The 25,810-nt window shown below is 34.9% G+C and overlaps 2 protein-coding genes across 2 annotated transcripts in view; both read left to right on the plus strand.

The window, feature by feature from the left end:
- Positions 1 to 1,470: 1,470 nt before the first annotated feature.
- On the plus strand, positions 1,471 to 1,572 carry Smp_124260 (hypothetical protein; the record flags this gene model as incomplete). Its single annotated transcript, XM_018795424.1, has 1 exon — positions 1,471 to 1,572. A coding segment is annotated over one exon (102 nt), but the record flags the coding sequence as incomplete, so codon positions are not given.
- A 16,759-nt stretch (positions 1,573 to 18,331) lies between these two features.
- The window catches only part of Smp_142490 (epididymal membrane protein E9-related), a gene marked incomplete at its 3' end in the record, with an annotated part of 9,480 nt that continues 2,001 nt past the window's right edge, over positions 18,332 to 25,810 (plus strand). The window contains exons 1-2 of the mRNA XM_018795425.1: positions 18,332 to 18,831; positions 21,890 to 22,118. Of these exons, the coding sequence (XP_018649739.1) occupies positions 18,416 to 18,831; positions 21,890 to 22,118 (645 nt within the window). The 5' untranslated portion in view covers positions 18,332 to 18,415. The remainder of the gene's footprint in view (positions 18,832 to 21,889; positions 22,119 to 25,810) is intronic.

The following is a 25,810-nucleotide window of genomic DNA, read 5'->3' on the forward strand; positions in this document are numbered from 1 at the left end:
ATATATATATATATATATATATATATATAATAAACTACTGTAATTTTATTGTGCTTTTATGTTTTACTGTTATATTCTTTTCAGGCTACTGAAAAAAATATTAATTGTGTTCAATCAGCACTTTGTCCTGGTGAAATAACTTTAGATGCAAATGAAAACTTAATACAAAAGCAACAACAACCACATAGTCGACATGAATCTCCAACTATACATACACATACGGGCCACTTATATTCTCCAATATCACAATCATCATCATCTACCTTGCATTGTAAATCATCCCCCATCAAAGTTCAACAATCCCAAGTGCCACATTGTGTAAGTGTTGAATCTCCTTATCTTAAAAAACAAGAATATGCTTCATTTACGTCTGATGTATACAATGACACGACACACTGAAATAAAAGTGGGGAAAAAGAAGGCTATCCTTCACTAATATTTTTTTTCCATTCTGGTCGCTTACTCTACCACTACCGTCCTCCTCCTTCTTTTCATTCATCCTCCTTTAGTAAGTGGTGGTACCCTGTATAATTTTGAATTTTTAATGTACAGTGAAAGCATTTCTAATTGAGTTTCTATTTCTTCGTTTACTGTTTTAATTCTGTGTTTTAAAACTATTATTATTTTTCTTTCTCTGTGTATTTGCGTGTGTATGTGCGTTCTAGATTCATTCGTCTTAACAATTTTACCTCACTATTTAATAGAACATTTTACAGCATTATTTGTAAAAACTATGTTTAATCTGATAACACAATGTTAAAGAAGAAAACAAGGTAGTAGCGAACAAGTGAAACCTTGTTAGTAACTTGGTTTACTTGTGTGTTTTCATCATTCCTATCAATTTATTTATATGGATTATTGAAACAGTTGTCATCATATAATATTATACAACACAGAGAAATCTCGTTTGATGTGTTTGATAAACAATACCCTCAGTTTCTATTTCGACTTTGTGTGTTTGAGCTCTTTCTCTCTCTTTTGCCTATTTCAATAAGATGATACTCGTCTATGCTGATGTCATTTTCATAGAACGAGTTTTATCATGGGATGCATATTTTTTACTTTATGCTGATGAGTATTTTTTTTATCAGATTGAAATAAAAGTGGAACGATCAGAGAACAGACTTATCTATTACTTATTGTACATTTGTTTATTTAACAGCTTGAGTAATCGTTTACAGGTTGTACATTTGTTCTTTGTGTTGTATACCTCTACATAATTTCAAACTTTGTTTTATATGTACTCAAAGTTAACTGTCACATACTACTAAATATAAATGTATATGCATACACTTATATATATATATATATATATAATTTCAAACAACCAATGGGCTTTCAGATTTTTTTTACATCGTACAGCTGATATAAGACAAATGTGATTGGTTGAAAAATTGTAATTCTGTTGATTTGTAATCAGTTATATATATATATATATATATATATATATATAGTATTGGTTATTTACCCTTCTCTGATGTGCATTCCAGGATAGTTTTGGTATTGCACCCATTCTCTATATCTATCCATCTATCGCTGCTTTACTGCATTTGTGTTCTATACACAAAATAATGTTGTATGTACACGTATTTTGCATATTCATTTTATGAATACTACTTATTTCTAAGTTTCCATCACTTTTTTTTTATTGTTTTTGTACAGTTTTTCTCAATTATCTAATAATATTATTGATTTATTTTCTTGTTACAATAACAGTACACTAAACTTCACCGTACTATAATATACTACACTACACTAAACTAATCTTATCTAATTCAATGTTCATTACTTTTGTCTATGCTTCTTTGTTTGTGTGTGATCTTGTTTCTTCCTAATTTAAATAGATTCTTTGCAGTTTTATGTATCTGTTTGCTTGTATGTATGTGCGCGTGTGCTTTTTTGTTCGTGGTACGACAGGACAAATGAATTAAATTACACTTTAGCACATAAATCTTCTATCAAAACGATAAAAAAAGTATGTAAACATTATGATATTGTTCATTATTTTCTCTATTTAATCTGTGAATTCGTTGATTGTTCTTTGTTGATGTCTGTCTACTGTTTATACTGTGTGCTTTTGTTCAATTGTTGCCTGTCGTTTTTTTTGTTCTTCGACAGGCAATCGACAGTTGTTTTCTTCTTTAATAATTATCCTGTTTTGTAATTGTTATCACAATATTTTTATCGTTTTTTTTGTTGATCTTGTAAATATGTTATAAATTATTTTGCATAAAAAATAATAATAAATTATTTGCATACAAATGACATATATACATACTACATTCTTGAAACAAGTACTGTGTATTAGGTGATGACGTCATATCCTGTTCAACTTGGTCCTTATCACTGGGTCACTTACTGTTTTATTGTGTGTGTGTGTGTGTGTTGAAATAAATTTCTTATTAGGAGTAGGGGATGGAAAGTTAAACTGAATACTGTATTGAGATGTAAAACTCTTCATTGTGTTTCATACGTTTCATCATAATATATAATTGAAGATGTTAGTCGTTTAAAAATCCCAATCATATTAAAAGACTAATATTTAAACGAAGAATATTCTTTTCGATAAATTCTCTTCAGGTTCTACAATTATATATCCAAATTAATAATCCGAAAAATTGGCCAGGTTAAAGGCAAAGTACATCGTTTAATGCATGTAAATTTAGGAATGTCAAATCAGATAGAATAAAATTGTTAATGTTGATATGACTCATATATATGTTAAGTGGAAATTTAAGATCTGTGATCAGAATATAAATATGGGTCAGATAGGGTGAGAGAGATATATGATAGTGCAATTACAATTCGATCAAGTGGAAGACTAAATGTGTGAAAAATTAGTGAGACGTAATAAGGAGGGATCAATGCGATGTGAATGAATCATGTATAGGGGGGATTAATAATGATATTTAACCAATAATAATAATAATACAAAGATTTGTGAATAAAGATAAGAGAGACAATTACATTTGACTACGAAAGGTCGTAAGTACATAGTCAAATTAGGTCATACAATAGCTAAGATGATTGTTCATTAATTGGCCTTGTGGTTGGCCAAGGGAGAAGTAGGGGTTGGAGATATTTCTTCTGTACACATAGCTCAGGTTTCTTCATTCTGATGGCTACTGCCTCCGCCGTTTGAAGGACTTTAAGCCTGACAAGCTTAGGCAAAAAATTACTGACCCTATAAATAATTGAAAAAGATTCGTTTATACTGGCACTATGACCAGTTTGTACTAAATGGGCCAAAATCGAGCTGTTTACTTTCCTCATCAGACCTTTGCTTAGCCACGCTGGGAGGTGTTCACGAGCACGAAAATGTAAATTCCTAGAACTTCGACCAATATAACTTGCTCCACAGGAGCAGTCGAACTGGATATATTGGCTATATAATTGAAGATGTTAGGTTGGATTAGCATGGATATATCTGTTCTTTAATTTTCCCAAAACCTTTAGCTCTATTTTATTCTTTAATTTTGATCACTGTTTTATGAACAATATTGATGTGGATAGACGAGCCGAATTTTGATTGGCTAGCAAAAGGTTAATTTCTGTCTTCAGATCATTTTCATCCTATCGGACGACTGAATCCAACACACACTCACATTATTGAAGTGTATAAAAGTGAATAGTGTTATTTTCGTACTACAAACCTGCTATGAATTCAAACTTCAGTATGGTCACTTAATTAGGTCACTAGTTTATTTTATCCACTAATGACGAGTACGTTTACGTCAACAATACCGACGACTTTCGCTTTGCCGGTTGTACTAACACTGATTGTCTCATATCACCTCTTCCTCCCCCTGGTATTATCAGTCAGAACGTAGAAGAGTTTATTTTATGACTCGATATTTATATGACCATAAGCGTCAACTTCATTATCACAACTCGCCCGAAATAGGAAATCACAATCTGTACACAGATTGAGTAACGAGTACATAAATATGAATGGTAGAAGACGTATCATCCGTCAACTACACATAATTAGGGAAATGTAAAAATATCGTAAGACAATTATTTAGCAAACCCAGACTAAACACATCATAAGATATTATAAGCAAAGATGAGTAGTGGAATCCACGACGCGCGTTTCGTCCTATATGAGACTCGTCAGCTGGGTGTACCTGCATCTCACAGTTGATGTTCACTCTGTGACTCGAACCCAGTACCTTTCGCTTCAAACGACATCGCGTTATCCACTCAGCGACTGAGTCCTGATAGCCACACCATAAGATAGTTCTAAAAATTCTGCCCTTCCCATCTATTCACCTGTATCTAACTTATATATATATATTCCAATAATCACCCGCTATCGTAAGAATACGACCATTTAAAATGATACAACTCAATGTATTTAGTAACGAAAGGGTGATTTTCAAGCGCACGAGAGAGTAGCAATTTATAATTAATGGCAGCCAACTGGAAAAGGGGAAAGATCATGAGAAAAACTAAAATGGTAAAAATTCACTCATGATCATCATTCTTAATAGGACTGTAGCATTATTAAACAAAATTGAGTAATTTGATTACACGATGATCAATATTGCATTATAGGTTTTTAAGTATGGTGCCTTTTTCGCTTACTGTTGTTGTTTTGACTTTGTTGATTAGTTTCGTCCTGATACACTTCTATCACTATGATTTAGTAAAAATTGACTAATTGAAGTGATTGGCATCGGTTCCAGATGGGTAATATGTTGTTTATCACTGACAACAGTTGTTTAGATTGAATGACTCCATTGTAGATTAAAAATAGCAAAAAGTATGAAATTGTGACGTGTTAACATTTTCAGGATTGAATTATGTCACCTTGGGTATATATGTGTGTATCTGTCTGTCTGTTAGTATCCACATCAACTGACTGTTTAAACAGATGTCATGAATATTACTTTGGACTCCACTTTTATATTTTATGATAACGGTCTGAGAAAGGGAATCTAATCAGTGTGTCTCGTCGTATTTTTGTACCTGTTTAATGTTTACAGTAAAGTATTACAAAGCACATTGAAGTCTGAATCCAATACTCTTGGTTTTTTTTTCTAAATTTGGAATGAAACGTAAGTCATGAAGTTTCCCATATTTGTGGCTACTCTAACTAATACCGATAGTGATTCTAATACGACTGGGACCAGTAAAGTGATTCTGCTAGGTACTTGAACTGTCTAAGTAATGAAAAATAAACAAAATTATACATTAACTTGTTATGAAATCTGTAAGTTTTTCATAGGCAATACAATTAGTTACTTTTATAAAATTCGTATATAACACTCAGTGTTCTCCACTAGATTCGTTGTGATTCATACAATTACGTTACGAAATAGATGTAGATCATTAGTTAACTCCCAAAGGTACCTTATCCTAAGTTCAATTCAGGAACAAAACTTAATAGTCTGAGACGTTACTACTGAGTTGATCTGGGGGCGATTGATCTCCTCCAGGATTGAGATGGTTAATGATCACTTAGTAACATCGAAATATATAGTATGCAATGTCCATTAACTTAGACTAGTGATCACTATATATATATATATATATATATATATATATATATATATATATATATGATAATCTTTCATTAGAAAACAGGTAGAAATGAGGTAAAAATAATTAATTTAGGTTTTTAGACTAATAATTGAAATTATTACTTATGACTGTTATCCCTGATAGGCCATAGGCCACCGACCAGTGATCTTCAACCAACTCTGTCGTAGGCTCTACTTTCCAGTTGTTGCTGAACGCCACAAATTTATATTTGTTACACAAGACAAATTTTTCGGTGTAGTATTTGTGCACTATGGAATTGTCTTTCAGGTAAATAAGTGAAATGAAGTAAAATTTACTTTGATTGACCAATGAACAGTGATTAGTCTCATGTATATCTAGTCCTTTAATGCTAATTGAATTTCATCAAGATTGTAGAATTTTCATGGGTAAATCGCGAACTGATCTTAGCTAAACCACCATTGAAAACCAAGACGCTCTGGACAGCTGTTTCATCCTAATGTTGGATTCTTATGAGTAAGCACACATGACTCTAACTCGGAGGATTGAACCCAGGACCCTTGAGTTTTACGCTCAAACACTTAAATCCTAGGCGACTAGGCCGACAAATGTGACTGGAAACGGAAAGTGTAAAGTTTCAAAATGTGTTACATTGAATATAGTTAAATTCTTCTCTTTTGGATAACTTATGTTAGTGGGATATAGATTGGATTAAGCATGTTTTATGCATGATGGTGTTGCTGCACGCTGATTAATTAATTTTAAACCGATCAGCCCGGGCATATTATTGCAGAAAAAATCTATAAGCTTCTTATGTATATACTATAAATATATGAACATTATTTAAACTATTGATTGCTGTTCACTGATCATTATTAATTTGAATACAATTTCATTCCTGTTCAACGTGTTCTGATTTTGGGGTCTTGTCGAGTGTCATCGTATAAGAATACTAAGCAACAGGAATAGCTGGGTCGTTTATATAGCAAAAATACAATTATAACAGTGGCGACGAGGAAAAAGGAAAATTCATTCAAAATGCCTATATCAGATGACCAGCTCAGCCGAATACTACAGCAACAGCAAGCACAACTTGACGCACAAATGCGCCTGTTAGAAACTCTGACGCAACAGCTTAACATACACTACTCGGGTTCACATGCTACTACAAGTACTTCTTCTTGTGATGCAGTTGCCAGCAGCATCCCAGAATTCTATTATGACCCCGAATGTGGCAATACATTTCTCACGTGGTTCAAGCGTTGGGAAGACACATTTAGAATAGAGTTCTGTAATCAAGACGACGCATGGAAGACTCGACTGTTGATGCGCAAGTTGGGAAGTCATGAACATGCACGCTATGCTGATCATATATTACCAAAGTTACCTCGAGAGCTCAGTTTCGAGGAGACAGTATCTCAGCTGTCAGAAATATTCGGTGAACCTTCCTCATTGTTTAGTATTCGCTACCAGTGTCTTAATTTGGTGAAACGAGAAGCCGATGAATATGGTGTTCTAGCAGACATCGTCAACAGAGAATGTGAAAAGTTCAAGTTACGCTCGTTGACAGAAGATCAATTTAAATGTCTTATATTGATCAAAGCTCTCCAGTCACCACAAGATGCTGAGATTAGAACCAGACTTCTAACTCGTTTGGATCAAGATCCTAACATCACACTCAGAACGTTAACAGATGAGTGTAAGCGGCTACAGAACATCAGACACGACAATCAGTTGATTGAACAGGTAAATCCTAGTTTAACCTGCAGTAGTGTCAATGCTATTACGAGGTTAAAAGTTCAGAAACCGAAAACAAGTGGTAGCAAACCAACGACTGCATGTTGGTTATGTGGTGATTGGCATTATGTGCGATCCTGCCTATTCAAGAAACATAAATGTCAGATGTGGAACAAACGTGGGCATAAAGAAGGTCATTGTCCTCCAAATCGTACGTCCCAGCCTAAGCAGAAGCACAAACGTCCTCGACACATAAAGTCAGCCGAATCTAAATCACTTTCTCTGATAGCAGCCTTTCAAACAGACTATGACATTCGGAGAAAGTATGTTACGATCCAGATTAATGGTATAGCGGTTCGTCTTCAAATTGACACAGCATCCGATATTACTCTAGTGTCTAGAGAGACTTATAACTTGCTGGGAAAACCGTCAATGAAGCCATCCAAGAAAACGGCTAAAAACGTATCTGGAGGTGTACTGAAGCTAGTTGGTGAATTACAATGTGAATTTTCCTTCAATGGAAATAGCTGTAAAGGAGTATGCTATCTAACAGAACGACCAAACCTTGATCTACTTGGTCTAGATATGTTAGAAAAGCTTGGATTAATGGATATACCCATTAACAGCGTGTGTAACGTGTCCTGTCCATCATTAGACACCACCTCATATGCAAAAAAGACAGGTAAAAAGGTTCCATAAATACGAAGTGTAGCAGCAGCGGCAATTCGAAACACTCCAGTGTCGTCAGATGAAGTCAGAAAAAACTTTTCAGAATTTTGTCAGCAGAACGGAATCAGGCACATCCAAACACCTCCATTCCATCCGCAATCAAATGGTCAGGTAGAACGTTTTGTTGGTACGTTCGAAAATGCTCTAAAAAAATCAAGAGGGGAGGGGGACACCTAAGAGATCTTAGAGAGGTTCTTGTTTATCTACCGTTCGACACCGAACCCTCGGACAACAAATGGAGTCTCCCCAGCGGAAGCGTTACTTGGCAGAAAAATACGTACACATTTTGACAGCATTCGTCCGACTTCAGCTCTTAAGCCGCAACGAAACGTGATGATGGAGAAACAGTACAGTAGTCATCATGGGGCACAAAAACGATTGTTCAGTGTGGGTCAAAAGGTTCTTGCTATGGACTATCGAGGAAAACATCCTACATGGATAGCTGGTCGGATCGTGCATAAGAAAGGAAATGTGGTTCACGAGGTGTCCGTTGGTTCAGAAATCTGGGTGCGTCACGCTAACCAACTGAAATCAACCTCGGTCTCCAACAACGAAACGCAGCATAGATTACCTCTTGATGTTCTGCTAGACACCTTTGAGATCAAAACACCTGAAACAGACAGAACAGTCAAGGTGCAAACGAAGGATGATACAACGTCCTTATTACCTAGAAGATGGACTAACCGGAAGCGCAAACCAGTAAAGCGGTTGCAGTTGGACCCTAACACCAGATCCTACGAATCTGTTCAAGGGGGAGGTGTTAGTGGGATATAGATTGGATTAAGCATGTTTTATGCATGATGGTGTTGCTGCGCGCTGATTGGTTAATTTTAAACCGATCAGCCCGGGCATATTATTGCAGAAAAATCCATAAGCTTCTTATGCATATACTATAAATATATGAACGATATTTAAACTATTGATTGCTGATTGCGGATTGCTGTCCACATACCATTGTTATTTTGAATACAATTTCTTTCCTGTTCAACGTGTTCTGACTTTGGGGTCTTGTCGAGTGTCATCGTATAAGAATACTAAGCAATAGGAATAGCTGGGTCGTTTATTTGGCAAAAATACAATTACAACAGTGGCGACGGGGAAAAAGGAAAATTCATTCAAAATGCCCATATCAGATGACCAGCTCAGCCGAATACTACAGCAACAGCAAGCACAACTTGACGCACAAATGCGCCTGTTAGAAACTCTGACGCAACAGCTTAACATACACTACTCGAGTTCACATGCTACTACAAGTACTTCTTCTTGTGATGCAGTTGCCAGCAGCATCCCAGAATTCTATTATGACCCTGAATGTGGCAATACATTTCTCACGTGGTTCAAGCGTTGGGAAGACACATTTAGAATAGAGTTCTGTAATCAAGACGACGCATGGAAGACTCGACTGTTGATGCGCAAGTTGGGAAGTCATGAACATGCACGCTATGCTGATCATATATTACCAAAGTTACCTCGAGAGCTCAGTTTCGAGGAGACAGTATCTCAGCTGTCAGAAATATTCGGTGAATCTTCCTCATTATTTAGTATTCGCTACCAGTGTCTTAATTTGGTGAAACGAGAAGCCGATGAATATGGTGTTCTAGCAGACATCGTCAACAGAGAATGTGAAAAGTTCAAGTTACGCTCGTTGACAGAAGATCAATTTAAATGTCTTATATTGATCAAAGCTCTCCAGTCACCACAAGATGCTGAGATTAGAACCAGACTTCTAACTCGTTTGGATCAAGATCCTAACATCACACTCAGAACGTTAACAGATGAGTGTAAGCGGCTACAGAACATCAGACACGACAATCAGTTGATTGAACAGGTAAATCCTAATTTAACCTGCAGTAGTGTCAATGCTATTACGAGGTTAAAAGTTCAGAAACCGAAAACAAGTGGTAGCAAACCAACGACTGCATGTTGGTTATGTGGTGATTGGCATTATGTACGATTCTGCCCATTCAAGAAACATAAATGTCAGATGTGTAACAAACGTGGGCATAAAGAAGGTCATTGTCCTCCAAATCGTACGTCCCAGCCTAAGCAGAAGCACAAACGTCCTCGACACATAAAGTCAGCCGAATCTAAATCACTTTCTCTGGTAGCAGCCTTTCAAACAGACTATGACATTCGGAGAAAGTATGTTACGATCCAGATTAATGGTATAGCGGTTCGTCTTCAAATTGACACAGCATCCGATATTACTCTAGTGTCTAGAGAGACTTATAACTTGCTGGGAAAACCGCCAATGAAGCCATCCAAGAAAACGGCTAAAAACGTATCTGGAGGTGTACTTAAGCAAGTTGGTGAATTACAATGTGAATTTTCCTTCAATGGAAATAGCTGTAAAGGAGTATGCTATCGAACAGAACGACCAAACCTTGATCTACTTGGTCTAGATATGTTAGAAAAGCTTGGATTAATGGATATACCCATCAACAGCGTGTGTAACGTGTCGTGTCCATCATTAGACACCACTTCATATGCAAAGAAGACAGGTAAAAAGGTTCCAGAAATACGGAGTGTAGCAGCAGCGGCAATTCGAAACACTCCAGTGTCGTCAGGTGAAGTCAGAAAAGACTTTTCAGAATTTTGTCAGCAGAACGGAATCAGGCACATCCGAACACCTCCATTCCATCCGCAATCGAATGGTCAGGTAGAACGTTTTGTTGGTACGTTCAAAAATGCTCTAAAAAAATCAAGAGGGGAGGGGGACACCGAAGAGATCTTAGAGAGGTTCTTGTTTATACACCGTTCGACACCGAACCCTCAGACAACAAATGGAGTCTCCCCAGCGGAAGCGTTACTTTCCAGAAAAATACGTACACATTTTGAGAGCATTCGTCCGACTCCAGATCTTAAGCCGCAACGAAACGTGATGATGGAGAAACAGTACAATAGTCATCATGGGGCACAAAAACGATTGTTCAGTGTGGGTCAAAAGGTACTTGCTATGGACTATCGAGGAAAACATCCTACATGGATAGCTGGTCGGATCGTGCAGAAGAAAGGAAATGTGGTTTACGAGGTGTCCGTTGGTTCAGAAATCTGGGTGCGTCATGCTAACCAACTGAAATCAACCTCGATCTCCAACAACGAAACGCAGCATAGATTACCTCTTGATGTTCTGCTAGACACCTTTGAGATCAAAACACCTGAAACAGACAGGACAGTCAAGGTGCAAACGAAGGATGATACAACGTCCTTATTACCTAGAAGGTGGACTAACCGGAAGCACAAACCAGTAAAGCGGTTGCAGTTGGACCCTAACACCAGATCCTACGAATCTGCTCAAGGGGGAGGTGTTAGTGGGATATAGATTGGATTAAGCATGTTTTATGCATGATGGTGTTGCTGCGCGCTGATTAATTAATTTTAAACCGATCAGCCCGGGCATATTATTGCAGAAAAATCTATAAGCTTCTTATGCATATACTATAAATATATGAACGATATTTAAACTATTGATTGCTGTTCACTGATCATTATTAATTTGAATACAATTTCATTCCTGTTCAACGTGTTCTGATTTTGGGGTCTTGTCGAGTGTCATCGTATAAGAATACTAAGCAATAGGAATCGCTGGGTCGTTTATATTAGCAGAAACACAATTATAACACACTGTAAAAAAATTGATCAAACCAATCCCTTACCTGGAACTTTTGAAATTCAGTTCCTATGAGTTCACTGTCTGTGGCTTTCATATTGGTTGATATGAGACTTTATAAGGACTGCCTGATTTAATTAAGCATAAAAAGTAGTTAATGACTCATTTGTCATGAACAAATGATCGAACGTTTGGGTAGTGATATCCAGAAATTGTGCTGCATTATGCCTTCTGATTTTAGCTACTTTAACTGGAAAATGTGCATTAACGCAGAATTTTATGGAAATTTATGTAGCTGAATATTTTTATGAGCAAGTTGGAGGAGGTGAGTGTTCTATATCTATCATAGTGTTAGTGTTATATAATAGGAATAAGCAGTATATTTAGTCCGGAAGTTAAAGCATAAAAATATTATTTCAAGGTACAAAGAAAGGTTAACTATGGTGACGATGAGGAACGAGTGGATATTATTGAACATATAAAAGTACATAAGATCTATTCATCAGTCAATAGAAGAAAAAGGAAATATAATAACACTGATAACAAAAAGGGTTTGAGGTAGGTCGTTTGTTACCAAGTACAGCTGAAAAATTGGTTCGAACGACCTTCATGTGATGATATCTGTAGATGAAAGAGAATTCGGCATTTCTGTTTTAGATCAGAGGTGGTTTTGTGGAGAATTTAGTATTTTCACAGTTGAAATCATGAGTCATTTGAAGCTAGACCACCATCGAAAACCTGAAAGCACTGGACGGCCGTTTCGTTCTATTATGGTACTCCTCAGCAGTGCGCATCCACTGAGCCGGCATCCAACGGTGAAATATCAATATTTCTGTTTTACACATCACATTTCACACTCACTGTGACCAGAATATAATCAAACCAGCCCTTAATACGAAACTGTAAAATTCAGTCATCATGAGTTTTTCTTCCGTAGCTTTCATCTTGTCTTGGACAGCAATAAAATACTTCACTTGAAGTATGATAATTTGTTTTCCCTTTCGACCTAAAGTGGATCGAAATGACCACTATTAAATCAGTCGAAAGATCCAACCACACCATTCGGGTTTCGAACGATTCACTTAAAAAGTGGTCATATTTTTACAATCGTTATATAAATGTATATTGGTGACGAACCTCACTAGACGTTTGAGGTATCTGTGATGAATAACGTGTCTGTTTATCTGAAAAGTAAGACTTCCTGGAATAAAAACATTAAGATTAATCGCAACATAAGACGAAGTTAATGACGGTCGGCAGTTGTGGCTGATGTCAGTTGAAACAATCAACAATCAAATTTGGAACTCATAGCACACAAATATAAAAGTTGGTGTGTCTAAGCAATGATTTAAGGAATGCGCGAAAATTGGGAGTGATTGTTTCAAGAGTTGATAGAATCTAACTGCGATAAATGTTATCTGTTTCTGTAAATACTTTGAGAATTTACACATAAAAATTGATATAGGTTGCACCGTATTTTCGGAAATAATCAGAAACGCAACTGACTCCCAAACACTTACAAGTACTGCGAAGCAACTCACAGGACGTAAGTTGGATGTAAATAGAATAAATGCAGGGACTATGAACAAAATTATTGGCTATCAAAACATGACTCCACAATCACTATGCGCTTTTAGATTTGAAACTCAAGATAGAAATGGAGTGTTCAGAGTGACGTCGCATCGATCTATGATCACGAAAACCACTGAGCAACTACCAAAACTGTTGAAGATGCCACAGGTACTCAGAGTTTGACAACACCTCAACGAGCAACACCTTCTATAATCGAATCGTGCCCACCCAGGGAAATCAAAAGACAAAAGCGAGGAGGTTCGAAGATAATATTTGATAGGTTATCAATATATCGAGTAGCGACTGACCTAATCTGGCTAGCGATTGCAGGGTTTGTTGAGCACGACGTTCCCACTCGTGATCTGATGCGGATGCATGACCGAGCGCCTTCAGCTATGTGAGTCTATTAAAACTAATGTGGTCAGCATCCGATGTCGAAGACTTATAGAGCTATTGATTTTGGTGATTCATTTACCACTACACTATGTTGTAGTTCAACTTTCATATCGATCACAAGCTAGGGTCTGGATAAAGGCACACAATTCAATTAGCAGTGAGCATTTAAGTGTGCCATTTCATTGTGCTTCAAGATGTTCGATACAGCTCGACTAAGGTTCTTTGAGCCAAAGCATGACAGTTTCTTACGAAGAAGGAATGACATGATTGACTAGTGTTTAACAGCAAATTTTGTCTTGTGTCTCTAGTTAGTGTTGGTATTGTCATATCTCCTCAGAGGATACAAAAACAGGTTATCCCTAGAACCAGAACCCCCATGATGTAATCTTTTACCTGATTCACAACCATCGTGGTCCATATGAAACTCGAAATGGTTTGGGATTTTGTCTGTAAGTACACGTTGCTATGTTCATTTGTCATAACTGTTTTCGACGGAATTCATGAAGAAGTATTATTTTGTGCCTCCTTCATGAAACGTTGTGAATTCGAAACAATGTATCGAAATAGTACTAATCTGTGGTGTTTGTATGAACTAATGATACCTTTGTACCTGATGACTGCCTGATTTCGAATTTCAAATACAATACGTTCGTTCGTGCTCAAGTAGTTCTTCTTGGTTAAATTGCGTTGTTTCTGAGATTCCTAGTTTGTACTATAATCCGAATACTTCAAATTATCACACAATCTCAATAAGTCTTGAACTTCGACAAACTCAATCAAGGGCTAAAATTCGAAGCACAAAGTATAAAATTATATTATATTATTGTGATTAGTTCAAACACAACATAAAATACTTAACTTTACATCAAATGTATTGGCTACTCACCACAAAAGTACATTAGGCAATGAAGATGGACCGACATTACTATCTTGTGGCTTACAATTTTTAACATGTCATCAAATAACATCTTTCTATGGCAAAACATTCTTTAAAAACCCAGTTGAATCTGAACAGATTATACCATCATCAACATTATTGATCTATCCCAATGAAAACACTCATCATTTGAAAATTTTGAAAGATTATGACTACCCTTGAACAACGAAATCTTTAAACCTGTCAGCGAAACTTGATTCTCCTTTCTAATATGGAATACTGTAGGGGATAACATGTTCAGAATCCAGGGGTTCACATGATATTCATCACTACTGAAGTCAGTAAGAAAAATCTATGTTTCCGATCCATTATTTCTTACTGAACATTATAAAACTAACATAAATATTTTGAGTTTAGATGTCATTGATTTTCCTATTATTTGTAGTCTTATATAAAGTCAGTGACAATATTTCATGTGATGAAAACGTGAAACGATTTCCCGCATCATTATTGTCATGTGAAAATAGTCCGAGTCTATCGAAACTCAGTAACTCAGTGATTACTATAACTTCTATCGCTTTCTCTCACACACACATACACGTGCATGCACAGTCCTCTTTACTCAGCTCCAATATTCGAATGTCGCATTAACTGATATCCATCATAGCTAACATGAAAGCAAATGATGTTTGTCCAGCATTTTTTCATTTATATGATCTCCGTCATTTGACTGATTGATTAGTCAGGTTGTTGGCATAAATCAAGGTATTTTCCAATCATTGGTATGGTATGTATGAAAACTGGGTGATCGTTACAATTAATAGTCATCCCGTAACATGTCAACGCGACACGACAATCAGATGTGAAGAAATGTAAATTTGGAATCAGTTAAGTACTGTGTATGCATTACTATAATCAAAAGTCGAAATAAAAATTCATGATACACTGAATAATAGACATGAAAATTCAAAGTTACTAATCACATTATGCGATGAGCAATAAGAACCTGACTTTTTGTCTAACTGCTATTCGAATACTCATACTTTAGTAAACACTAATCGATCGACTAGCAGTGTTCAATCCATACAACATGTGAAAAAAATTGTTAGTTAGCTATCAACATCATATCGGTCTATATTCTCATTCAAGATAGAATCTAATGAATACTGATTTATACTTATTAATGTGCTGTGATGATTGTATTTTATGGAAACAAGTTAATCATATGACATAGATATCAATACTGATACGCTCAGCTCCTTTTCTTATTGAAAGAATTATGTACAAAGATAAATTTGACCATAAAGCGACATCAGTCATTGAATTAATGACAATAATTATTCTGTGACAATTTTAATCTCCTTAATAGTCCACGTACACATTTGTTAATGTAAAGTGTTTAAAACATTAATACTCGAGTATCAGGGTGAACGCTAAAAGAATAGAGTTTATAAACGGAAAACCTACATGCATTATTTTACAATTACATTTGACTACCCATATATCACAATCATCCTCTAATCTACAATTATCAAATCAAGTACTTTTTTTGACAATTAAAGACTTAATTTAACGAATTTAAAATTTACAGGTTTAATTTGTAATTAAATTAAAGAGCTGATATAAATAATTAAACTATATCACATCATTGCACTGATGATTCAGAGGTAGAGAGACTATCATGCAAGTAAATGTAACTGAAGAGTTCAAGTGACCAAATCCAATCAATATTCAGTCGAGAATCTATCACAATATATCTACAAATTAAACCATGAAGACTACTTCACTGTTTAATTACAATGTTTCCAAAAACCTTCTTAAGCATATATATTTTTCAATAATACAAAGGTCGTTTATTTCATACAAATATTTCAAATGGGAATCATTCAATCGGTTTACAGTTCATCGTACCATTTTATCAATTACAGCCCTAAACATCAATGGAAAGATTCAAAAACGAATTTAAACTTTGTTAAGTCTCGTCCATTGAACGCTATATTCGGATCCTAAGCTAGTTCTGTAACCCCCAAGCTAGAACTATACAGCGACTTGAAGACGAGAGAAAAGGCACAAAATATGTGGGAAGCACTTTACTCCAAGGTTCGTTTATGTACAGAAAATATAGAGTTTTTATAGTATTTTAGAAGTCTTTGGGTTGTACTGAAAATTCCAGAATACTACTTGACATAGTCGCAGTGTAGTTATCAACCAATCAGAATCTCTACATGTGACTTTTCATTTTCGCTATTTTAGTAACATAACTTCACATAACTTCTAATCAATCGCTGATTGGTTGAAATGCTCCTTGATGTTTCATGAGCTTGTCATGTCGATTGCGAGAAAATTGCAGGGTCATCCCAACAAACTTTACTCCAAGCTAGTTGCTATCAGGATTCAGTAGCTAAGTGGATAACGCGATGGCGTTTGAAGTGAACGGTACTGAACTCGAGTCCCACAATGAACACTAACTCTGGGATGTTATATCGATTGCCTGAGTGCCCAGTTTAATAAATGACGTGATAATCCCCGCCAATCAGAGAGGAGTGAATTTATCGATCAGATCAATGATACACAAAAGCTGTATGAGCAGTCTTGACTACTTATCAGTCCTGCTTTCTGCCTAGCCCAGCCAGTTAAATCCAGAACACCAATAACAGCCTCTGCAATATGAATCATTATTCTCAAACATACTGGGTTTATATATCAAACAAACTGACCACTTCGTACCATAAAATAGAAAATAACATTTGTACAAGATTTGGCCAAATGTGGCTGTGAATAGGGGGGAACAGTAATTAATGGACTAGGGATAACTCAAGAATAGTAAATCGTATCATTATAGTCTATGGGTCAAATTAAACCTTATAATAAGAGGGACACGAATATGAATAGTTAAGTTACTTAACAATCATACAACAGGAAATATACATATCGTATTGGTCCATAAATAGTTCTCAAAGTTACCATTCATAAATCTCCACGGGATATAACAGGATGCAGGCGCGTCCGGTTAACGAGTGCCAAATAGGGAGAAACGCGCGTCCTGGATTCCACTGTTAGCCACTATCCATCTTTTCTTATATAGAAACTTATAATTGTAAATATGTAATACACTTGCAAATATTTCAAGAATTGAAACAAACCATTCTTAGCTTCTCAACCGACAGCCTGGTCTAATATTTCATGTAAGTGGATTTTTTGGATCGATGATTGTTTAAGATGTTTTCATGGCTTTTAACCGTTTGCTTAAATGAGCCTTTCGAATTTCAAAACATAAATAATTCATTTTGTGTATTTATTGATTTCATTCTACATGACGAAGCTCCGGAGACGGTTATCCAACTATTCTGTACATTTTTACTGATATATAATGCCGAGATGACGAATTCAGATTGCCAGGAATAAAAGTTATTTCACAATAATTTTTAGATGTAAGCTAGTATTTAAATTCGCGGATTACGAAGACTCAATAATTAGACCTAATCTGGTATTCCATATAAATAGTCAAACTGATTGAAGCAAACATCATTGTATGATGTACTGAGCCATACCGTTAAGTAAAATAATTGGTCACTACTTATGAAATAATAGACTTGTTAGTTTTCAACAGTCAGACAGAACCGATATTCATCGAACCTGTAGCAATTTGTCTTTAGCGTTACGATCATTAACTGAGTATTTAAAGTTGGGTTTCGCGGCATATGTTATGTTGTCAATGTCCTTATTCATACAGACTAAAGATATTCATTACTTAGATCGATTTTCTTCTTTCAAATGTAGTGTGTTCATTGCTATTAACCAATCAAACCTCCATTCTTTCACCTATTCAAATAATAACTGTGTTCTGATTGGTCCTTTTAATAGTTAAAATTACTGGTTAGGTTTAGTTACGCCTACTTTGAGACATAAAAACAGCTACTAAAATCTAACTGATCATATCATCTTGAAGATACTCGTTGTAACCTTATACACTTCAACCAGAATTAAAGATGGGGACATTTGGTGGGCATGCATTACCTGGAAGCTTTTTTATTATCTATGGTTTATGGTCCATTTGGCATATATTAGAGAAATTTTATCAACGAAAAAGTTACGAATTAAATAAGTCTAGTGAACCGGCTCCTGAATATACATGTAGAATATCCTATCCAATTGAAAGAAAAAAACTATCTGAAGGTGATACGGGGAAATGTTTTTCTCGTTTTAAAAAATCAGTCCCATTGGATTCATTAGCTAAATTGGTGTGCTGTATTATTGGAATAACAGGAGAAGTGATAACAGGATTCAGTAAAGACTGGATATTTGTATATATTGGTAATGCGCAACATTCTACAATGTTCTCATTATTTGGGCTAAGCGGAGCTATTGAATTGTGCATATTTTATGGGATCATTAAAATTCCACTGTACGTAAATATTTACTACTTATTTGTAATAAGTGTACATGTAAATTTGAATGCTATTTATCGATTAATTTATGGGAGAGGATTCATTAATTTGAAAACAATGAGTAAACAGTAGTTTTTAATAATTTTGACATCATGCGTTACCGTTATAAATCCATACTCATGTGTTACAATGAAACCCAATAGTTTATACCTCCTGACTTCAGTCAGTTAACGGGATTACACGACCATCATTTATAACCCATCTCACGACCCTTACTGGTTGAATTTCAATGATCGCAGTTTCTCAATATCACTCTAGGAATGTCCTCTCAAATATCACTCCAGTTGTTGAAGGTTTATGGGAAGTTTCCTCTTCACAGTCGCGTACACTACGAAGGGATATTTCCTTCTCAGGTGTTTTGAATTAAAATGAAAATTAGTGACCTTGACCATCTGGAAGCGTGAACACAGAGCTCAGAGCTCAGATATTTGAAGTCGGTTACCCACGGACTCTTCTAAAACTCTACTTACCTTGTGAGTAGGTAGAAGCCCTGAAGATGCTGATTGTTCAAGGAACCTAAACGATAGAATGTTTCAGCTAATATATCTCATTCGAGTAATCATGATAGACAAGCCAGACCACCACATTAAGGTATTAGCTACTATTAGACCTCTTAAATTGGGTTGCAAATGAACATATGATTATTATTATTATTATTGTTATTATCAGTAACTAATACGGGGCTTTGTGGAACATGTTGAGATATTATCTAGGCAAAGTCTGCATGATGTAAACTACAAAAGTTGAACAATCTGCACAAATAATCTATAAAAATTTAATTGGGTCCTATGTAATATGAGTCAAAATTTTGGGAAGTTAAAATATATTTTGTCATCAAATAGAGAATAATAGAAAATCAAAGAACACTGTGTGATAACTACTTCATACTCATTTTCACTCTCATGACCCCATATAAAGTGGTGACCTTGATATTTTAGGTCTATTGGGAAGTATAATAATATTAGTCGGTCTGTCATTTATGATCCAAAAGTTTACATTTTCGACTTAATCTTTTTATTTCATACTCCAAGAATTATTGTACTAATAAGGACTTTATTTACTTCGCAAGTTTTTGGTTCATTTGTTCATAAAACTACAGACAGATCAGTATCGAAGACCGTCATCAGTAGCAGGATTATTACTTACTTCGATGCCTTTTCATGGTTTGTATGGTTTCGAGATAATTTTCGTCAAATGTATGTGTATCGTAATAACTCCTAGTTCTCAAAGGTTCTCATATCAAGGTCATTCGGTAATATAAATCGTGCTCAACTTAACTAATATCTTAACAAATCACTTTGGTTGATATTTACTTGGATTAGAAATATATTCTATCAGTCTCTTTCACATGATTATGAAACAATTTTCTTCATAATAGCTTTTTTCTCGCAGTACATCCTTTGATTTGAAATTTATCAGTATTGATATTTTCTAACAATTGCTAATGTTCACTCGGATTTAAGAAATGTTAGTGGTGTACCAAGTATCGATTAATTTTGAGTTAGAGTCTTTTGAAGTTCTAGTGAAAATCCATGATATTAGTTGGAGGTAGTCGACAAGAAACCGTAGACTTAAGTTTCATGCTAGACAGGAGTCATCAGCAAGGAGTAAGTACAGTCGTAAGAAAAGTAATATTTTCTGCTGAATTCGAACCCGAGTCACGCGGCTCCCCAGTCTGAGATGACTGAGAATACGAATTCAAGTTGTCCAACATGCTCAGCATAGGGCACTCAATGTTGAGTCAATTAGACCAGTGATCATGTTGCAACTTGGTCTGTAGAATTCGACAAGCACTAAAGGACCATACAAACATGATTTTGGTCACTACATGGTGATTATTATTTGTTAGTCGTAATTCATCAATCCAAATAGGTTGAAAGTGAAGCAAATACTCATTGATGATATTAGATTACAATGACATTGTAACAAAAATTGACTGCATTTTCAAGTGTAAACTTACTGGACGATTACTCAACAACTTACGTAAAAGTTTAAAGACCTTCGGTTTGTTCTCACGTGAACTCAGTAGCGTCAAATCGTTTGAAAACCTTAAACTCCCTGAATTTCAATGATTATAAGAGTTGGTTCACTTAAGAAGTGTACTCATATTTTATCTGCTATAAAATGTTTTTTTTTGATGGATATCAATAATACGAAATGCAACTACATTATTGTAAATAATCAAAGTACGATTATTTTCAAAAAATATACTTCCCTTTGATAATCATAAAGTTGATTTCAGTAAAAATATAAAGCAAAATTATGTTTCCAAAATGAATCAAGAATAATTAAATTTTTTATTTAATGGATTTTTTTATTAATTCAACTGACCTTATTATTTAAGTACAACAAAGCTCATGGAATAGAATCACGAGTAGTTCAGTCAGATAAATATTTGAACATTTTATTAATCGATTTTATTGTATAATGAATACAAACAGCCTGATCAATCCATCAGTAATAGTTTCGTTTTAAGGATTATGGAATTCAGTTTCATTTTTATACTCGATTGATCACTGAGTGGTGATCGATCGTTACGGACTTATTTCAGATACAATTGAAGATCAGGGAGCATTGGATAGCTGTTGTATTCTAAAACTGGACTTCTCATTACTACTCACACATGGCCCAACCAGGGGTCAAGGTGAACCATTAGTTACTGGAGTGCTAGCCAATCGTACAACTGCAAGCCCAACCGTTTAGCGTTTGCCTCTAAACTTGAAGGTTCTAAGTTCGATCCTAGTCAGAGTCATTGCTGCTCAGTGTTAAGAAATCTTAAGCTTCTGCGAAACAGCTGTCTAGTGCCTCAGGATTTCTACTGTTTCCCCGAACAAGATTAATCTGTGACAAAAACAACCTACAAACTTAACCAATCTCTACAAAATGATAAAATATGATAATCTTAATACTACACACTGACAAGTCAATGTAAAATTGCGTTTATTAACTTGTTTTCTTTCCAACACTAATATCATTTTAACCTCTTCCCCCCCCCTCGTTTTTTTTATCTTTCAGTCAATCAGAATATCTTTTTCATGGAATAGCACTATGGGGAGAATTATTTTTATTCGTATTTCATTTACATCATAGAAATCCACTAGATGTTTACCTACATTTATTATTAACCGGTATGATTATATTAGGGGTTCTGGTATCAGTTGTTGAATTATTACATCCACACGAACCTATTTTTGGTTTAATACGTAGTTGGACTTATCTTATGCAAGGCACATGGTTTTGGCAAGTGAGTTCCATCAATATCTTCTGAAGTTATTCGCTATTTTATTTCTTTACGGTTATTACTCCTTTCTACATTTCAACTGCTAAAGTTTTGTTTGTTAAAGTCTATATTATCCGGTTGTTAGTGTTAAGAACTAGAATTGATCAGTCTCGTTTGATGTATGTTCATTCTGATTAAAGTGCCTGGATTCTGCCATTCAGTTTCAAGTTATAGTCGATTTGGATTGTGGTTAACAGTAGAATATATGACGCACGTCTCGTTACATTTGGAACCCGGTAGGTGCATGCATTTGTCACATTCCAGTGTTGGCGTACACACTGAGATACTCACCCAGTATCTTTTTGAATAACAACGCACTATCCATTGAGCTATTGAGTCTAGATAGCCTCCGGTTTGTTCGAAACATATAGATGTCATTGATAAAGATCTGTATTTTTCCGTTCATGATGTTAAGGACTAGAATTAGTCAGTTACTAGTGGCTGTCTTTACTCAGTAGCTCAATGGAAAACACATCAACGTTTGAAGTGTAAAATAGTGGGTTCAAGTTTCACAGTCCGTACATTAACACTGGGATGTAGCAAGTTTATCCAGAAAAAGAGTTCAAGGTTACACTGCTGACCAATATTCTGCTAAAACTTTGTTTTTACAAAACAAATTATCACCACCATCTTTAAAAAAAACACAACTAGGTCTGTTGACTAAGTTTATCCTAGATAGCTTTCATACTGACGATGTTTGAGAAAATAATTTGTGAGTGAAAAAGTTTAGCAGTTTTTGATTAGGGATGATAATGTAACATAGAAATGACCACTTGTGAGTCAATCAAAAGACACCTTTTCTAAATGATTAATTTGTGGAGAATAAACACTAATATTACAATAGCCAAGCAGAATTTACTGAAGTGGGGAGACTTTGGGAACCTTTCTCCTACAGTCTGTTCTTTCTGTAAATCGAGAAAATCGTCACACATAAATTCATTCATAATGATTTAAATTATCCTTCTTTGCCAACAGATTTTTAGCAGTTCTCACAATGATCCTGGTTAGGCTTAAAGATTTAGGGTTGGATATATAGGGTGAGGATTAAAAGTTTAGAGTTTAGGATTTAGGATTAAAGATTCAGTGTTAGGGGTTAGTCTGAAAATTAGGGGGTTAAGGTTTTGCTTTGAGTCAGGATTGAGGGTTTAGGATGAGAATTTAGTGACATGGTTGATCGGCATGTTATATACAGTCTACATGGGAAAAAGTGAGCATTTAATGCGTTTAGTACTATCATTTTTACTCTCTTATATCAAAAAACTACTTCCTTAACACTTACACATATTGAACACTGAGCAACAATAGTTCTACTTCTCGTTTCATAAGATTTATGATAAAAATTGATCGCTTTTTAATTTATTTCTATAAGTTCAGACGTTTTCTGGATTCTGATTGGCTCATCCACATGCTAAACTTTTAGACTGTTAGTTTCCATGTAACTTAGTAAACAATCAACTTATCAATGTCATATCCTAGAAAATCCTATCTAACATCATTTCTGAAACTTATCAATCTCTGAAATTGTGAGCATTTATTAAAGCATTATAAGATACAACTGATAAGTCACCACAAGTTTACTCCTTGACCTTTGTGGTCTTTATTATCACTTGTTTCATTTATTCTGTAATTCCTAATAGAGAATAATGTATATGAAGTGCACATTGATTTATTTAGAAACTAGGGCATGAATGCATTTGTCTATCGCCACTGTTATTCTTAACAGGATTCAGTTATCAATCCTTGATTTGAAAGATCAACTTAATTCTTATGTGGTTATTGGATTAATTATTCAAGTTTAGAATGTTAAAAAGTAACAAAATCTAAGCGTGAAAACTATCCACCTGTGACTCACTATTACTCTGAATATAAGTTTTTATTTAACTCAATAACTGTTGAAAAATCTCTTACTGTTAACGAATTACAGTTAAATATCCATAATCATGTCAATTAGTTCTACACCACAAACGAAATAGTTTAATGCAAATTGTAATTTCTCATTGACCATATGTTTTGGTCTCCTATTTGATGTATATAATTATGTACGTTTTTAAATCTCAATAAAAGAAATTGTATCGGATAATTTTTCTCATGTTGTGATTAAGATTTTGAGACAATAATTTTAAAAATGTTAATTAACGTTAGCTTGTACAGTAATAATGAGTAGGAATTAGTGTGATTGACGTATAATCAAAATGTAACATGTCTACACACTGATGCTTAACTTATGTTATTCTGTGAATGACTGTAAAGTTGCACCGATAATATATATTTATTCTCGTTGGAACTGTTTGTCTAATTTAGAAATCAACTTAACAAACAACTCATTCATAATACTTATTTATAAGTTTTCTTGGTGTATTAAATTCATATTTCGTTTCAACATTTGCATGCCCCATTGTATAAAATATGATTCTGTATAATCGAATAAATTCCGCATTCCAATTAATAAACTGTTATTGTATGAACAATTATTTTTGTTAGTGATAAATAGTGTTACCTTGGTGACTTTGATTTAGCGATATTGATTAATTGGTTAGTACATCACACTGTTATGATGCAAATCTACGGTAGCATTTTATTTCAGAACATAATTATAAACTTTCAGTTTTGCGCGTATATTTGTGTTGTTAATTTGCCAGAACAGAATTAATGTCTCTTTGCAGTTTACATTAAAGAACGATTTTATTTGAACAGTCAGTGGAAACCACGAAACAACTGGGAGCTTTTCCCTCCTAGTATGAGACTATTTGACAATGCAGTGAACTATCCCTTTCAGAATTCGTGTCCAATACCTTTAGGCCTCAGAGACAGCTTAACCTTGAGACCACTGAGGTGGCATCCAATGACCTACCTTTCTGAATTTAGCAACAGTCGTAGTGTTTGTGGCCTTCATTACTTGTCATTGCTGATATCCACGTCCCAACTCTACATGATTAAGCTGTATTATACAGTCTGTATTATACAGGCTTCATTGCTGATATTTAATATGCTAGAAATCAATGAATGAAGGCTTTAAGTGTTCACAATTCAAAGTTAATCAGCAGTTCACATGCAACAGAATAAATCACAGTGATTTAATGTCCCTAGAACACTACTGATAATTCCTAAGGAAAATATGAGTAAGTTATGATGGGATAACGGATACATTTTGTTTGGCCGTTAGTTTAGGAATACACAACGACTGATATAATTGAGATAGTTTTTGTAAATGCTGCGTTATTGTCCACATTGACAGAGTAAAGGTTCAATGAAGTTTTTCGTTCATTATAGTTATCTCTCTGGGGAATTGCACTGTCTGAGTTATAGCTAAACTATAAATCTTCCAAGTTTTGATTTGATAATTTTGAATAAATTGAGCATTGGGTAGATTGTTATAAATAAATAATATATTTGTAATAGTCCAGGGATTGCTAAATTTATTTTAAATTATTAAATCAAAACTTGGAAGATTTATAGTTTAGCTATAACTCAGACAGTGCAATTCCCCAGAGAGATAACTATAATGAACGAAAAACTTCATTGAACCTTTACTCTGTCAATGTGGACAATAACGCAGCATTTACAAAAACTATCTCAATTATATCAGTCGTTGTGTATTCCTAAACTAACGGGCCAACAAAATGTATCCGTTATCCCATCATAACTTACTCATATTT

The sequence above is a fragment of the Schistosoma mansoni genome, chromosome 2, assembly GCF_000237925.1.
Source record: "Schistosoma mansoni strain Puerto Rico chromosome 2, complete genome".
NCBI lineage: Eukaryota > Metazoa > Platyhelminthes > Trematoda > Strigeidida > Schistosomatidae > Schistosoma > Schistosoma mansoni.